The 17,919-nt window shown below is 46.5% G+C and overlaps 1 protein-coding gene across 1 annotated transcript in view; it reads left to right on the top strand.

Annotated features, from left to right (window-relative positions):
- The window catches only part of POLR1A (RNA polymerase I subunit A), a 75,514-nt gene that overhangs the window by 11,083 nt on the left and 46,512 nt on the right, over positions 1-17,919 (top strand). The window contains exons 7-12 of the mRNA XM_040496846.1: positions 3,629-3,715; positions 5,238-5,343; positions 5,627-5,789; positions 8,458-8,628; positions 8,763-8,885; positions 11,133-11,363. Coding sequence (XP_040352780.1) covers positions 3,629-3,715; positions 5,238-5,343; positions 5,627-5,789; positions 8,458-8,628; positions 8,763-8,885; positions 11,133-11,363 — 881 coding nt within the window. The remainder of the gene's footprint in view (positions 1-3,628; positions 3,716-5,237; positions 5,344-5,626; positions 5,790-8,457; positions 8,629-8,762; positions 8,886-11,132; positions 11,364-17,919) is intronic.

Consider the following 17,919-nt stretch of genomic DNA (forward strand, 5'->3'; position numbering starts at 1 on the left):
CACCAATCCCAATCATGAGAATTCTGCTTTCATGACCTAATCACCTCCCAAAAGCTCCATCTCCAGTACCATCATATGGGAGCAATTAGGATTTTAACACATGAGACTTGAGAGGACACAGATTTTTATCTGTGTCCTTTTATTTTAGGCTAATTTTAGGCTTAAGGAAGAGTTGCAAAGATAGTATAGAGAGTTCCTGTGTACTCTTTTTAAAAAAAAAAAATTTTTTTTTTAATGTTTATTTATTTTTGAGAGAGAGACAGAGTGTGAGCAGGAGAGGGGCAGAGAGACGGAAACACAGAATCTGAAGCAGGATCCAGGCTCTGACCTATCAGCACAGAGCCCAATGTAGGGCTCGAACTCACGAGCTGTGAGATCATGACCTGAGCCGAAGTCGTCTGCCCAACCGACTGAGCCACCTAGGTGCCCCTCCTGTGTACTTTTTATTCAGTGTGCCCTAATGTAACATCTCAGATCACCAGGGTATACTTGTCCAAACCAAGAAATTAACATTGGAACACTACCATTAACTGAACTACAGACAATTTGCATTTCTCCAGTTTTTCCAGTAACGTCCTTTTTATGTTTCAGGATCCAATCCAAGGTACCACACTGCATTTAAAAGCCTGTTTAGGGGCGCCTGGGTGGCGCAGTCGGTTAAGCGTCCGACTTCAGCCAGGTCACGATCTCGCGGTCCGTGAGTTCGAGCCCCGCGTCAGGCTCTGGGCTGATGGCTCAGAGCCTGGAGCCTGTTTCCGATGCTGTGTCTCCCTCTCTCTCTGCCCCTCCCCCGTTCATGCTCTGTTTCTCTCTGTCCCAAAAATAAATAAAAAACGTTGAAAAAAAAATTAAAAAAAAAAAAAAAGCCTGTTTAATTTTGTTTAATGGTTAACAGTTAACCACAAAGGTGGATTTTCCTATCTTTTCTATAAACAGCCCTTGAAACCATTTTTAAGGTTGGGAATTGCTGTTCTAGCCCTTAGGACGCGTTAGAAAATGTTCATAGATTAAAAATGAAAATAGTTGGCATTCCAGAAGATAACTGTTTCTTGGGAGCAAATGTCTAGCAGTTAAGGAGCCTTCCGTTGCCATCACCAAATGCATTCTTGTCAAGTAATCTTTCATTGCAGCCATGAGAATGTGGTGGTGCCTCCTAAAATTCTATGCATTAGAAACAAGTTGACTGTAGTTTTCAGTGGTTCCAGGATTGGGATTTCAGTACTTAGCAAACATTTACTTGTTGGGCACACAGCCTCATGCCAAAGACCGTGCCTATGGCTGAGGATAGTGCCAAGGTGGAGACCACATGCCCTCTGCTCTCAGAGAAGGCTGCAGGTGACACAGGTCAGTAACTTCCAGGGAGCAGGTGATACGGAGGCAGGTGAGCATTCCGAACAAGGGTTCCTGGCCAAAGGGAACCATCCTGTGAGACCTGTGCCTCTATGGTTGCTATGTAGTAGTGATCCCATGAGGAGCACCATAAGCTTGTAAAATTCTGCTTATGCTCGTGAATGCTCCTCAAGCCCCACGATGCATATGAGCATTTTAAATTTTTTTTTCAACGTTTATTTATTTTTGGGACAGAGAGAGACAGAGCATGAATGGGCGAGGGGCAGAGAGAGAGGGAGACACAGAATCGGAAACAGGCTCCAGGCTCTGAGCCATCAGCCCAGAGCCCGACGCGGGGCTCGAACTCACGGACCGTGAGATCGTGACCTGGTTGAAGTCAGATGCTTAACCGACTGCGCTACCCAGGCGCCCCTTAAAATGAGAATCCTTACAGCCAAGACACTCCACCATGATCCAGTCTTCCTCGAGTTACTTGACCTTCCAACCCCTTTGTCACATAGCAGCCCTTACAGCTGAAGGAAACCCATGGTAGGGATGTTCTGAAACCCCATCCAGGCAGAAATCATTTTGTACAAGTGTCATGTTAGGGTGGTTCAGCCCATGTGAGGAGATAAGATCCCACAGATTTCTTCTGACTCTAAGATCCTCTGAACGAGCAACCCCAATTCTAGTCAGCCTTCCCAGCAATGAAACTGCAGTGGAGGGTGTCATGTACTGGTAGCTACTGGGACAGGAGCTGGGGAGTACTGCCAAGTTCAACTGATCTTCCTCAGCCCTTCAAACCTGTTTAGTAGGAGAGGAAGTTCAGATAGTCATTTTCAGAAATGCCCACAAATTGTTTAGCTTAATGGAATCTGTGTTTTCCCACTGAATATACATAGCTTTCTAATGCTGTGGTTACCCCTGAAGGTCAAAAGCTCTCTTCATTGCACACCCACACTTCCCTTCAGTTGCATTAATTGATTGAAATGTTTTGCTGTTATAGGAATCAAAATTTTAAATGTGTGGACTCCTCGACCTAGCAGTTCCACTTTCACAACTTTCTTTTAAGAATTAGACATACCCACAGTATTAAATAGTTTAAAGTAGGAAATGGCTTAAATGCCTATTAAGAAAGACTAGTTAAATTATGCTGTGTCTACTAATTGTTATCCAAGTTTCATATTGCTCTAAAAACTTGGGATGACATATCCTCTGCAGATCATAAACTTAATTGGGGAATTGGAGGTGGAATGAAGCTGGATCTTAAAAGTGTAGAAAAGGCAAAAGAGTGGGGTTTATAAGTATAGATTATTGTAGGATGTGTTGAATATATTTGAGCCAGTGACTATTTAGTATCTGCTGTATGCTAGATAATTGGTCAGATGCTAGGAACACAGACAAGACACAGTGTCTGTGCTGATAAGTACATAAAGAGGGAAAATTGAATAATGCCTAATTTCGGTCATTGTATCCCAGAAGAGGTTGATAGTTTTGAAACTAAAGGGTCATGTTGCTTTTCTCTGTTAATTGTCTAAGTGCCTAGAGCCCTAGTTCCTGAATGGCAGCCTCAAGTTTGATTTTCTGACTTACTCTGAGTATAGCTGATAGACAGTATCCCAGGCTACTTTTGTGTAATCTGAGAAACCCAAATCAATCTACTCCATGTACCTACATATTTGTAGCAAGGAATTGAATATACTTTTACCCATAAAAATGGTGATACTAACATCTCTAATTTTACTTCTGTGAATCTTTCTGGTAAAGCCATGTGCATAAAGTTCTTTAGCATAGTGTAACTTACAATAGTACAAAACTGGGATCAACTCAGATGTCTAACTGTAAGAGTATGGTTGGGTCATTCGGAAGCATCCTCTCAGTGGAATATCATGCAGTCATTAAAAACAATATGTGACAACATGCAGAAATGCTCACAAGATGGCAGTAACTGAGCAAAGCAGGGTACAGAGTAAGTTCACACTTAAGATTATAGTTACCTTAGACACTATGTAAACCAAAGGACTGGAAAAAATATATAGTAGTGATAATGTGATGGAGTGGTATGTGGTTTATTTTTCTTTTCCTTTATTGTTTTTATGCAATAGTTATATTGTTTATATTACTTTAGAAATTAGGTTAAGGGGGAAAATATCCAGAGCTGAGAGTAAACTCAGCTTGATTGATTTCTGTGGTCAAATTGCAGGCTTGGCAGGGTGGGGAAAAAGCATTGATAAATCCCATTATAGAAGGAGTGCCTGTTATTGATTTATTGTGCTTTGATTTCCCCTCCTGGCTCCAGGAATTGAGGATGCTCAGATGGGAAAACGAGGGTACCTGACACCGACCAGCGCCCGAGAACATCTTATTGCCCTTTGGAAGAATGAAGGTGCTGTACCAACCTAAAGAAATAGAAATAAGTCTTTGGGCTCATTTATCCAGCCTTATTATTTTTATTTTTTCTATGTTGTGATCACTGTAATCTCTCCTGAATTCATAGGTTTGGAGCTGGCTTCAGGGTACATTGTCATTGATGCATTAGAGACTAAGCAAGAATCATGAACTTGACAGTTACCATACCTGAACCTGGTCATTAAATAACAGCTGTGGGTAGGCCTTGCTTAATACAGTTTGACAGATTTCTGGGAGGTACAGCATAATTCACTTTATTTTAAAAGCCTATAAATAACTTTTCAAAAAAAGAATTCTGAGGGAATTCTTCCTGTGATTCAAAAAGTGAATCCTAACATGTCTTTTCTTAGGATTTTTCAACATTTTAATTTCCTACAAAAAGGAAAGTCTTCCCTTCCTTTTGCGTGTACAACAAAAGCTAGGCAGTATATTCAAGCCCTGTGTCACCCCCCTCTGAGAGTGCTCTTGTTTTGGAACACTGAATGCAAACTGCTGTGTAATGGTAAACACTTAAAAACGAAAATGTTGCTGAAAGGATAAGTGATGTCAGGGAAAAAAGAGCACTCCTTTAGTTACTATGATCATTTCTGAGGTAGGCCCTAACACTTTTATTCACTCTGGATTTTGCTTTTTTTTTTTTAATCTTTTTTTAATATTTATTTTTGAGGGAGAGAGAGACAGAGTATGAGCAGGGAAGGGGCAGAGAGAGAGGGAGACAGAATCCAAAGCAGGTTCTAGGCTCTGAGCCGTCAGCACAGAGCCCGATGTGGGGCTTGAACCCACGAACCGTGAGATCATGACCTGAGCCAAAGTCAGATGCTCCAACAACTGAGCCACGCAGGTGCCCCACAGTTTTGTTTTTTTTGTTTTTTTTTTTTAAAGTAAGCTTCATGCCTAGCATGGACCCCAACACAAGGTTTGAGATCAAGGTCTGAGCCAAAGTCACTTAACCAACAGGGCCACCCAGACACTCTGATGTAGCTTTTTTTTTTTTTTTTTTTAAGTTTTTTTTTTAAGTTTACTGGAAACTTAAAATATAGCTTTGATCCACAAAAATGATCCCCTCTTGGTAGCATACGAATGGTGTTTTGTTTTGTTTTGTTTTTGAGAAGGCTAACTTTTTAAAATTTGATTCCCCCCGTGTTTTAGATATAGTTTTTATAAAAGCCAAAGCCGTGTGTGTGTGTGTTGTTAAGTCTGATAGTCCAGGAAGGTAGTGAGAAACAAGGTAAAGATATTTACCATCCTTGTCCGTCTCAGTCCCCGGGCTGAGCACTGGGGTCCCCGCAGTGCCCGTCCTCAAGCTACCATCTCACCTGCGTGCACGTTCTCAACATGCAGACACTATTTTTTGCTTGTTTTTAGAAAGAAAAATGTGATTTAACTCCACATGTTGTCTCATATTCTGGGTTTTTTTTCACCCAGTAGAATTTTGTGGTCATCCATCCCTGCCCTTACACATAGATTTAAATGATCGTTTTGGTTTATTTCAAATACAGGATTCTTTCTGAATTACCTTTTTTTGGGACTGGAAGATGTTGGCATGGAGTCCAGATTCAATCCCAGTATGTTCTTTTTGGATTTCTTGGTCGTGCCCCCCTCAAGGTAATGCCCTTTAATTGACTTTATTTCACCTGGAAAAGGTTTCTTGAGCGATTCATTGAATAATGACCTCTGGGAGAGGCTTGAAGGGCCAGGGCACCGAGAAGTAAATCAGCAGTTCCACACCCAAGTTGCGGGTAGTTGGGAGTATTGTCTTGAATGTAATAGAAATGTTGGTTGGTTTCTGAGTGTGGTGGGTTGTGAGTTGCTCATAGCAGGGACAGGCAAGAGTCTGAAGAACGTGACCCTTCCCTCACACTAAACAGTTCCATGTGTCCCCCTACAGGTATCGCCCTGTCAATCGGCTAGGGGACCAGATGTTTACTAATGGCCAGACGGTGAACTTGCAGGCTGTCATGAAGGACATGGTCCTGATCCGAAAACTTCTGGCGTTGATGGCCCAAGAACAGGAGCTGCCATGTGAGGTGGCAGCACCTGCCAAGGATGAGGTCAGGGCTGCTTTGGAGCTGACGTCATAAGCGTATATGTTTAGTTCTAATGCCCACAGTGCAGATGCAGAACGCTGGGGGTGCGGGGAGATGCTGGTTGGGAATTCTGTACAGCTGTGTGTGAGCTCTCATTTGGGGTACCTAGGTAATGTCAGGGGGAAAGCATGATATGAGCATGGAAAGATCTAGGTTCTGCCCCAGTAACCTTTGTTGAGTTGCTTTAATTTCCTGGGCCCATTTCCACTATAAAATGTGTATGGTTTGTGGTAAGAGTTTATATAGAGGCTGTTCTGGGCCACCTAGCCTCTGTAGCAGTGATTGGCAGCTCCAGAAAGAAGAGTCTGTCAGCTCTAAGAATGTTTCTTTTGGGTTATGGTGCCAGAGCCTGAGTCATCCAGCTCTGTTTTTGGCTCATTAAAACCTCTAGCATTGGGTTCAGGAGGGCAGTGTTGTTGATTCTAGGAATTTCCCAGAATAGGACTGTCAGGTTTGAGGCTTCAGCTTCGTTCTCCGTAAACAGTAGAGCTGGATTCAGTTTTCCCATTTCAGCCGACTTTCTGAGCCTACTTCAGTATGCCAGGTCTTCCATGGGTATAAAGATGAATCAGGCACTCAGAAAGCTTGCTGAGATCATGGAGATCCTTCCCCGTTCCGAGATGCCGTCTGGATGGAAGCAGGAAGGCTGTCTCAGCCTTGAGTGGACAGGGCTCTCAGGCTGCTTCCAGCTGCCGGCAACAGTTCGCTGTGAGCCAGTCCCATCACCAGGTGGCGCCACTGTCTGCCTGGACACTTGTGCTGTGGGTTATCCATACTCTCCTCTGGACTGTCTTTGCTTTTAAGTTTTCTGACCTGTCAGCATAGGTGTGCTTTCAAAAACCTTCAGTCTAAGAGGAACATGCCATCTGCAGGCCCTAGTCCAGTTTAGGGGGAAGGCCGTTAAGATAGCCAAGACCAGGGCTAAGAACTTTTACTTCAGTGTCCCTTGAAATTAGAGCAGCGCTTTGTCAAAAAAAAGAAAATAGGAACAAAAAGGCCGAGTGTCTGCAGAAATAAACAACATCCTTTTGGATTCTTAAGGTCCTTGCTACCTGAAGTCGCAGTGCCTCCTTTCTGTGTGATTAACAGGACATGTTCTTATTTCTTTCCCTATTTGCTCCCTGCATTCCTTTTCTGTGGCAGCCCTCTCCTGAATTATGAATGCCTGATGGGGGCCAGGGGCTACACTAGGCACTGAGTATATGCTAGTGAGACAGGGTCTCCTTGCATGAGTCATCACATAGCCCTGAATCAGGTAATATCATAAGCAGTAAGTTAGGCTGACATCGCCCCTGTCATCATACAGGTGACCATCTCTCCCTGTGAGGCTTCCTCAGAGCAGAAAATACATCTGTCCTCCCTATATCTAAAGAAGATGCCTTTATTTCTCAGGGTGGAGGACAAACCCACTTCAGTAATGGTTTTCTTGGCAGTCTTATTTACTAGAGCTTTGCCCCTCCCCTCATACCTCTCCCAACACACTAACAGATTTCTTCTCATCATCTCACTCACACTGGGGGACATCGGTCTCCAGTGTCATACCTAGCCATTTGGGGCTAGTAGGTGGCCAGACAGTGTCAGTAGGTGGTGCTGTCAGGCAGCTTAAGGGCCTGTCTCCTGGGCAGGTAGGGAGAGAAGAGAAGGAGGCAGAGCCAGGGACAGAAATATTAAAAAGGATTGGTTCAGATATTCCAGTGAGGCTTGGAGATCAGCCAGTCACTTGACGTATCTCAGTTGGGGAACCCACATTTTAATTGATCAAATAGAAAATAACATAGCAAACATTTTTACTTTTAAGAAATTCTTCCACTTATATTTTCGTAAGTGCTTCAAATCAAGATTTTCCAAAACCATAAACAAAGGTGAAATTCCATATGAGAATCAGTTATCTGGCAGGATAACAGTTTCATGAAGAGTATTGAAGGGGCAAGAATTTATACAGTGGTCTGAAGAATTAGGTAGTAAGGGACTACAACAGCTGCTGGTAGCAGACCCCTCCATTACTTTCTTGGGTTTCACAGTTCAGTGAAACAACCTATTGTGTTGGAGAAGCCTACAAGGCACATAATTGTAAGTGGCCTCTGGCCAATAGCCAACTAGGAACTGAGGCCCCCAGTCCAGCCACTCTCTGGGAATTGCATCCTGCCAACAGCCGTATCAGCTTAGAGATGGATCCTTCCCCAGTTGAACCTTCAGATGAGACCATGGCTCTGACTGACTCCTTTATTGCAGCCTAGGGGGAGGCTCTGAAGCAGAGAACCTAGTTGGGCTGTGCCCAGATTCCTGACTTACAGAAACTGTGAGATAATAAATACATGTTAGTTTAAAAAAAAAGAGAGAGAGAAAGCTCGCATGTAAACTTGAGTTCCTTTTACTATCAGAAAAACACAGACTGGTAAATGTATATGATGGGGCTGATGTTATGTTGATACAAACTGACAAGATAGATTTATCAGGACTTTGTCACTGATCCATCAGTGGCAAAAAAGACATAGGCATAAGACAAAAGACATAAAGGCAAACTCCAGAGCTCATCATTTGTCAGAGCTAGAGGAAGAAAGAAAAACAAAACAAAGCCTGGCCTTTGTGAGGTTTTTCCATCATGCCTCTTTTCTTGATTGTGTCTTGCCAGGAAAAAGACTCTTCGATTGCCCTGGACCGATCCTTTTTGAGTACACTTCCTGGCCAGTCCCTCACAGACAAACTTTACAACATTTGGATTCGTCTTCAGAGCCACGTCAATATCGTGTTTGATAGTGAAATGGATAAATTAATGATGGAAAAGTACCCTGGCATTAGACAGGTGAGCAGGAAGTTGGATCCCCATTGCTAACCGAAGGGGTTAAATAATAACTATTTGTTTTGAAACAAGAAAATAATAAGTATACTTTTTTTTTTCTTTAAACTGCTTTCTGTGGACTTTTTTCCTGCATAAAGATCCTGGAGAAGAAGGATGGCTTATTCCGAAAGCACATGATGGGAAAGCGAGTGGACTATGCGGCCCGCTCTGTCATCTGCCCAGACATGTACATTAACACCAACGAAATTGGAATTCCTATGGTGTGTGTGGTGGGGCCTCTCTGCTACTGTTGGGTGTGGTACATGGGAGTGCTGAGGGCTGGGGGGGAAGGTGTGCAGCACACTGGTTGTGGCTTGGGTGGGGACAGCTTTTGCTTCTTCCTGAACAAGCCATTTGGCAGGGACGTGAGGCTGTGTGATTGTATTGCTTTCACTCTTTACCAGGTCTCCAAACACCTTGTACCTACAAGGAAGACCCTTCCTGGGCAAGCAGGGAGCCAACTGCCACATCCCCGCCTGCGTATCTTCCTCCTGCCTCTCAAAGCCTAGTCTCTAAACCTTCCTAGAAAGATTGAATGCAGGACAGAGACGAGGAAGAGGGAAAGGGGGGGTTTCCGTCCCATGCACGTGCCAGGCATTAGGAGACAGGAATGTGTACACTTAGTTGCCAGGCTCAGGAAGGGAGAAAGCCTCCAGAGAGGGCTCTGTGTGTGTGTCATCCATCCTCCCAGCTCCTTGGGGGTGAGCAGTGTGCCCCATCCACCCATTAGTGTTTCCTCAGGGAGCCAGCCTCCTTTTCTCACTTCCCCACCCATTCGGGCTGTGGTGCGCATTAGCAGTAGCGCTTTAATTGGCTTCCTCCTTAATGGGCCTTGAGGTCAGTAATATGAAGGTGGTTTATTTCCCTTTGTGGAGAGTCTCATTTCCTCACACACTGCCCCCTCTGCTGCTCTCTGGGGAGCGCTGGTAATGAGCAGAGCTCAAGTGTTCTGATGGTCCCCTGTATGCCCGCTGCCTCGTCTCTCTGGGGTACACTCGGCTTCCTGGGCAAAGGCACACATATGAGAGGCCAGGAGTCAGAGAAAGCTTAGTCCTGGACCCACTGCCTCCTAGAGCCATAGATCTTTATGTCTGGAAGCTGGGTCAGGTGGCAGAGAAAGGTATTATGAAGCCCAGTTGTGACCTTCCTGAGTCTGAGGCCCATTTCATTGCTATTTGTTGCTTTCTTTGGACAGAAGGCATGGGCTACCCCCATAGCCTTTGGCCTCACAATGCATAGAGCATCCCAGCTTTAGGAGAGACCTGTAGTGCTGCCTCTTGTTTCCACCTTCAGAGGTGCCAGTTCTCGGATGTGGGTTCATTTCATAATGACTTGTCCTAAGGAGGGACTCCCCCTCTGCCTACCTCCAGCCTGTTCAGGTCTCAGGGCCATGGTAGCCTGGGGGTGTTACTCACAGGATGGCTGTGAGGAGCTGACTGTGCGAGATTGCCTCTTGGTCCCTTGTGGCACACCCTTCCCGTAAAGCACCGTGGAGAGGTGTCATGGGAGCAGAGGAACTGAAATAAGTTTGGGGAATGAGCTAGAGATGAGCAGTGAACCAGACCGAGTAGAGTGTCCCCTGAGAGGCTTACATTCCAGTGGTGGAGACAAATAAAGGAATATATAGGAGCATAAACACTGTCAGGTGGTGGTCAGTGCATTGGAAAAAACAGAATAGGCCATGGGGAAAGGGAGCACTGGCTGGGGTGGCAGGTAAGGCTTTTCGCAAAGTGTTTAAGCAGAGACCTGGACAAAGAACCTGGACAGAGTTCAACCAGGTTCTTTATGAAGGACTCTGCATAGTCTCTGATACGGTTGTGTGCATGTAGGAGCATCAGAGTGTTTATAACATTCAGCCACTTAGAAACTTACTTAACCACATAACTCCTTTTGGAGTATATTGCAGGGTAAGCGTTAAGTGGTAACGCTGCACTTTCTGATATATCAGGAGACTGAATTGGTTTCATCTCAAGTGCCACCTTGATTGCAGTGGCAGCCAAAACTGCTGGGTAGAGGCTCCAACACCATGTCTGGGTTAGTGATGTCTACTGGAGTGGAGGGGGCTATGATGGTACTTGAGGGCGGGTATTTGCCGCCTCTCTCAAGTTAGTGTCCCATTCTGTGTTGCCTTTGGGGACTGTGAATTGATTGGTGGGTGAGGAAATGATGAAGTTTTAGAATGGGTGAAAAAAATTTTAATGTGTAAATGCAACACTCAAATTTTTCTCTCCAGACAGACTGCTAGGAAAGGAGGCTTGATCTCTATTCCCTTGGGGCCTCAAGTCTAGATAAATGGCTTTGTGGAGAAGACAGACAGGATGTTGCATACTCCCTGAAGGACCTTTGTGGCTAAGATAGCACCTCCACGTCATGGGGAAGAAGTCTCACAGCCTGTTGAGTCAGATTTTGAATCTCTATACAATCTTTCCTGCCTACCCCGAATTTTCATATCCACTCCCTGTTTCCAGGTGTTTGCCACAAAACTGACCTACCCTCAGCCAGTCACCCCCTGGAATGTTCAGGAACTGAGGCAAGCGGTCATCAATGGCCCCAATGTGCACCCGGGAGCCTCCATGGTCATCAATGAGGATGGCAGTCGTACGGCCCTGAGTGCTGTGGACCTGACACAGCGGGAAGCCGTGGCCAAACAGCTCCTGACACCAGCCACGGGGGCACCTAAGCCCCAGGGGACAAAAATTGTGAGTAGTGGACAGATTTGCTCAGGGGCTCGGCCAGCTCCTGTCTGGCTGCCCTGTGACTGCCAGCCATGAGTGCTAACACAGGAATCCATGAGCTGTTCTGCCTTCACAAGATGAAGCTTCCCCTGCATGTGGGTGTTCCTTAGGGGTTTCATGGGGCTTACTTTATCTTCCCAGCTCGAGCTGGCATTCCTAGGATCTTGACACCATGATTCAAGCTTCATTTGGCTGTCCCATGACATGCAGCACAGTGCTGGGCACACATCAAAGACTCGAGAAGTACTCTCTAATGATGACTCAGTTGTGATCCTGGAGCAGGAGAGTTTGCTGTCCTTAAGCAGGGCTCCTCAAAGGGTGGTTCTGAGGTTAGCAGCAGCAGCGTCCCTAGGGCTTGTGAGAAATGCACATTCACCCTCTTCTCCCCAACCCCCCGCAAAATGAATTAGAATCTCTGGGAATGGGGCCCAGGAATCTGTGTTTTAGCAAGTGCTCTGGAGGGTTCCTCTGCCTGCTAATGTTTGAGAACTGACCTAAAGGAAGGAAATGTGCTGTGCCCGTGATAATTGGTGACCCACAGGTTTCATCTGATGCCTCATTTCCTGGCAGTTGCTGATGGCTGCTTGTAGTTCTGTGTTAAGGGATCCCAAAGCTTACCTCGGCTCCACTGGAAAGAGTACGTAATTGATTAGCTGGGGGTATGAAATTGGTGAGTGACATTTGTGTCCTGCTAAATAGTAGCCATTTATGCTGGGGGGAGCATAACAGATGACCCCTAGCCAGGCAGTAGCGGCAGAAGTTATTGAGGTGAAATGGATCTTTATTTGGGTTTAACTTAGGGGACTGATAGAGTGAGTGTTCGTCTGCGTGGTTCTGTGACATGTACAGACCTAGTGACTGACCCAGGTCTTTAGTAATGAGGTGGAGCTCTACAAAGTTTCCATCGGCCTTGAGGGAACTTTGGAGGAGGAACAAAAAGGATTAGGGAAGCGCTGTGGCCTTGTTGTGGTGACTGTTGGTTCTTCACCACAGCCTCTCCTCTCACTTCCTGTCTCACTGCTTTGCCAAGGTACAGCAGTAGCATGCTACCCATTTTCTGCTTTGGCCGTAGGGGACACAGGCAGACACAGATCAGGTCACCTGTTTTGTTCTTTTCTAGTGCATGAAGTAAGGTTTATGTTGAGGCTCATGGGATTATTCTGCCTTTCTGAAGCGCCTGGTGTTTTGGTAGGCGCTGTGTAAGGGATGCAGGAGATCTTGAGGTATACTTCACGAAACTTGTGGGTGAAGCAAGACAAACATGAGGTAGTCTTCCAGTTAACTCAAGCCAAACACGTGAAAGAGTCTCATGGTTGGAAAATTGGGGAGAAAAATGGAGAGTGGAGTGGGGGTCGGCAGTACAGAGGACCCACTGCTCTCTGTGCCGCGCTTTGCCAGTCACTGTAGACAAGGCCGCGCTACTTTGGAGTTTACAGCGTGGTGGGGGCATCACCAGGGAATGTGTGGCATCACTGCTCGGTGGTGTGGCAGACACAACAGGGACTAGCAACAGAGACTTCTGGCTTTAGTGCTTGATGCTCAGCAAGAAAGGCACATGGAAGTCAAAGAACTTTAAAGATAAAAAAGAAATTATGTGTGTTTGATCAAAAAAGTTATAGTTGGTTTTCAGGTGTGTAGATTAAGATGCCCAGTAAGGACGGAAACATACTCTTGGTTTTGGCTTGAATATGCATGATGCACTTACATGCTTTATCAGTATTTATCTTTGTATCTCGATGGTGACTGAGATGCAGTTCTTATTAGAAATAATGTGATGCAAACTCCACAACAACAACAACAAAAGGGCCCCTGAGGGTGGGAGGGCACGGAGGATTCAGTCATCAGGAGGCAGGTGAGGGCCAGCCTGAAGGCTGCAGGAAAGTGAAGGTTATGGCAGGGATGTTTGGGGGGAGGGGGTGACTTGGATAGCGTGGGGGTCGAGGCTGTGGAAGAGACAGGAGGTGAGAACCAAGTTGTGGTTCCCAGCACAGGAGAGTGGCAGTGCCCTGACAGGAGGTACATCGGGCCCCTGTAAAGTGAGGTGATGGTGGGGAATCTAAAGGCCCATCTCCTGTGAGAGGTGGATGTGTGGGACTTAAATTAAGGGCCATAAGAGTTAATTTTCAGAGTGTGAACTCTGAGCACAAAGTATAGTGGAGAGAGAAAATGGGGGACTCACGGGCTGAAATGTGGAAGCTGGAGGAAGGCAGGGAGGACCGGGGAAGCTGAGGGAGAGTGGTTGGGGGGTGGGGGAGCTGGGCCTCCTCATTTGGCATCTGCATCTGTTTCCCACATGTGGTTGTGGGAAAGAGCAGCCCTGGGTATCTTCATATCTCCCAGGGATACCTGTTAGATGCTCATGAAGTTCCATGTGAAGTCTGAGTAGAGTGCAGAAACAGAGAGGGTGCATCCGATTTGTCCAAATGAAGGTCGCTTGTGACGCAGGAGAGCAGTTCGAAGAGTGGGAGCAGTCAGGTTTCAGAGCTCTCATGAGGCAGCGGGGCCAGTAGCTAAGGGCATCTGAAAGACCAGCAGAAGGTTACAGGGTTTCTGACGTGATTGGGATGCAAGGATGAGGCAGTTGCACAGAGAACTTGACACGGCCTTGGTTACGTCTGTGGGGTCGGAGGTGAGCGGTATCCAGAGCTTCAGAGAGGGAAGGTTGGCCTGCTGCCACAGGCCGGTCAGTTCCTGGGAAGTGACTGAAGTGCGTTCCGAGCAGTGGTGAGGTTGAATGGGGCGGGCCCGTTCTCTGGTCTTCTGACTTCAGTTCCAGTCCTGGGCACACTGTCCCTGTTTTCCCCTCCAGCCTCACCTCTCAGCTTGCCTCCATGTTCCAGCTGGCCCCCATCATTGCAGAGTCCCTTCCCTTCAGGCCTTGCCCTCGTGTATTTGTGTCCCTGCCTGGATCACTGCCCTCCCCCACGCTCCCGGGCCAATTCCTGCTAGTCCTTCGGGTCTCAGCAAAGCCCTCATCCTCTGGGGCAGGGGTCTGCAAACTTTTCCAGCCAAGGGCCCGGTTGTAAATATATTAGGCTCTGGGGACCACATGGTCTCTGGTGCAGCTAATCAACCCTGCCTTGGGAGTGTCAGAGCCAGCGCAGGCAGCACATAAATGAATGGGCCTGGCCACGTGCCCGGAAGACTCTGTTTACAAAAGCAGGTGTCCTGGGGGCGCCTGGGTGGCGCAGTCGGTTAAGCGTCCGACTTCAGCCAGGTCACGATCTTGCGGTCTGTGAGTTTGAGCCCCGCGTCGGGCTCTGGGCTGATGGCTCAGAGCCTGGAGCCTGTTTCCGATTCTGTGTCTCCCTCTCTCTCTGCCCCTCGCCCGTTCATGCTCTGTCTCTCTCTGTCCCAAAAATAAATAAACGTTGAAAAAGAAAAAAAATTAAAAAAAAAACAAAAGCAGGTGTCCTGCTTGTGTTCTGTAGTTTGACACTCTCAAAACTGTAGGAGGTGCGCCCCATGGTGTTCCCACCACACACTCATCACCCCCACCCCACCCCTTGTTCTCATTGTGTGGTGTTGTCACCATGCGTGCACCCATTCACATTCATCCTCTGTCCAATGGCTAAATTCCGTGAGGACACGGGCAGGGTGTTCTCAGCACCCAGCATGCAAGAGGTGCTCAGGAAACTCCTGCGGAGTAGACGGACCCAGGCTGAGATGAGGGAGGCACTGAGGTGGGAGGGCCACGTTGGACCTGTAACCAGGGGTGAAGACAGGAAGGGACTTTATGAGGGAAAAGTGGCTCTTAACATCAGGACGTGGGGATGAAGGATGATTATTTTTATTTTCCAAAATCTCTCTTTTTTTAGATCTTTATTTATTTTTGAGAGATAGCAACAGCAGCAGGGGAAGGGCAGAGAGAGAGGGAGACACAGAATCGTAAGCAGACTCCAGGCACTGAGCTGTCAGCACAGAGCCCGATACGGGGCTCAAACCCACGAACCATGAGATCACGACCCGAGCTGAAGTCAGACACTCAACCACTTAGCCACCCAGGCACCCCTATTTTCCAAAATCTCAGTAACATTATAAATGATGCTAACTTGTATAATTACGTATGTGTGTACTTATAACGTATTTGTAATGTTTTGCAGATTTTGGTTAACGCGTTACACGTAGATCAGGACTAGACTAAAGAGCTGGGGTCATGACTGGGAGGCAGGGAGCCTTGTCCGGGGAAGGACGGACCGCAGGTTAGGTGAGAAGGAAAAGGGTGACTGACAGGACCCATTTCCCTTGGGAGGTGTGAAATCTCTGTCCCTTCCTCTGGGCCTTGTAAGTTGGGAGGGGGTGGCCAGGACGGCTGAGGCTCATTTCCCAGCCCAGCAGCCTGCCAGAAGCCGCTCTTTGGCTCTGGGTCTGCTTCTGAAAACTCTGACCCGGGCACTGGGGCATGCTAATTTTCACTGCAGTATTTATTTAGATACAAGAGAAAGGAAGGGCCTCAGGTTTGGGTTGGCGAGGGGAGCTCCCTTTGCTCCAGGGCTTCTGTTTGGATTGGCTGGTGCCTGCCAGACTGGCCTGCTTGCCTTCCCAGCTGTGGGGTTTGCTTATACTAGAGGATGTCTCAAATTTACGAGACTCAAATCTGAGGCCCATCCTGGGGTTTTGCCCACAGGTCTGGGCAGTTTCTCCCTGGAGAAGCTAAAGAAATAAGACCTTGAAAGTCAGCTCAGTCTCTATGACGTGCCCTGGACAGACCCTCATGAGAATTCTCAGAGTTCAGGTCTCCTTGGAAACATGGATGTGGGGGCAGAGAGGGGAATGTTCGAACTCCTTGGAGCGCGGAAAGACTGCCTCCTTGCTAAGTGCTTTTAGAACTGCCATTTAGAATTTCAGGGTTTTGCTCCTTGCTTCCCTGACCTGGAGGAAACTTTCAGCTCAGCTGAAAATTTGGGGTGAGGTGGGGTGGATGGGGACAGGATCTTTTGTCTACTTCTAGACTCTCTGGAGTCACCTTTCTGGTTCAGCTTCATAAATGTGGGCAACATAAAGAGACTAGACTTGGAGGAATTTGTTACCCCCAACCTGTTACCTGCTATAATTGAGGGAAACTTGGGTAGGAGGGGTCTGACCAAGTCCATTTGGGACCAAGTCCATTTGGGTGGGAAGGGTGTGACCAAGACTGATTTGAGCTGCTCAGGGGGCCTGCAGAATGGCTGGGGCAGCTGCCTTCATACATTTCTCTTTTAAAATAGCTTTTGGGTTCATCATTTAGGAAGCCCAGTAGCTAACATAAGGTAAGATAAAGGGCAGTATAAAGCTCAGTGAGCCCTCCACTAGAGTCAGCTTTGTGGGAACTGGTGTTCTGTCAGGAGGACATGACCAGTGGCGTATTGGTAAGGGGGAAAAAAGTGTGAATGGTGGCTATCTTTTAAGGAGTAAAATTACTTGTGGTCTTTTATTCTGTTCTCTGAGTTTTCTGCCCCACAATGAGCATATCACTTGGGCAGTACTTGTTGCTTTTCTTAAAAATAGTTGGAGATCTTTAAAAAAAAAAAAAAAAGAATAGGAGTAATACACACGCATTGTTGCAGGAACAGGACTAAGATGTGTAGACGTAAAGATGTACTCTGTGCCTTACTTTTACCATGTGCCCTTGTACCTGTGGAGTCCATAGGGACAGCTGGGTAGGGAGCCAAGAAACCTTTCCCTTGTACGTATAAATACATAAAGAATTGTCTTGGGTTTTAAGTCGCCTCATCCTGTCACCTTATATGGCACCTGGATTTTCTTTTTCTTTTCCTTTTTTTTTTTTTTACTTGAATATATCATCGCCATCACGGAAGGATGAGTATTTAACTCCGTTTTTTTCATCACTGCATAGTATTCCATAGTGTATATCATGGTTTACATACCCATGCCGCTTCTGTGGAGCAGCCCAAGTTATTTCATGTTTGTCCGCTGTGAGCACTGCTGCTTAAACATATGTGTTTATGTAACCTGACATTGGCACTTTTTTCCTTCTGAAATGCCAAAAGGAAAGGAGTTTTAAACGTTCTTAAATCTGTTGTCAGATTGCTTTCCCAAAAGACTATGGCAATTTAAATTTCTTTTTAATGTTTTAAGTGCAACAGAATGTTTTCAGAAGGCATTGAACTGGGACTCAAAACTCTGTGTTCCAGAGATTGGGTGAGATAGTTCTAAAACCTAGGATTCATGTTTAAAACAACCTATTCTCATGTGCCTGGGGCAGGGGGCAGTGTGGGGAATCCCAGAGGTCTGCTAGGTCCTTTCAAGCCAGGGGTTTCACAGCTCCATGCAGACATGCTGTCGTCAGATGTGTTCATTTCTTTCCCTAGACCCTTTTTCAGAGGAATCCAAGACTCTGGAAAGGCCATACCTCTCTGAAGAAGACAAAGGTTACTGAACAGGGGCCTGGTGCCTCATCTGTCACTTGCATCTCTGAGCCCAGAGCCGGGATCAGGGCTACACTGGGCTAGTAGCTATTTCTCAAAGATTTCTAGGGTTTCAGGGGTGCCTGGGTGGCTCAGTCGGTTGAGCGTCCGAC

Source organism: Herpailurus yagouaroundi, unplaced genomic scaffold (genome assembly GCF_014898765.1).
Source record: "Herpailurus yagouaroundi ecotype Mexico unplaced genomic scaffold, PumYag 188, whole genome shotgun sequence".
Taxonomy (NCBI): Eukaryota; Metazoa; Chordata; class Mammalia; order Carnivora; family Felidae; genus Herpailurus; species Herpailurus yagouaroundi.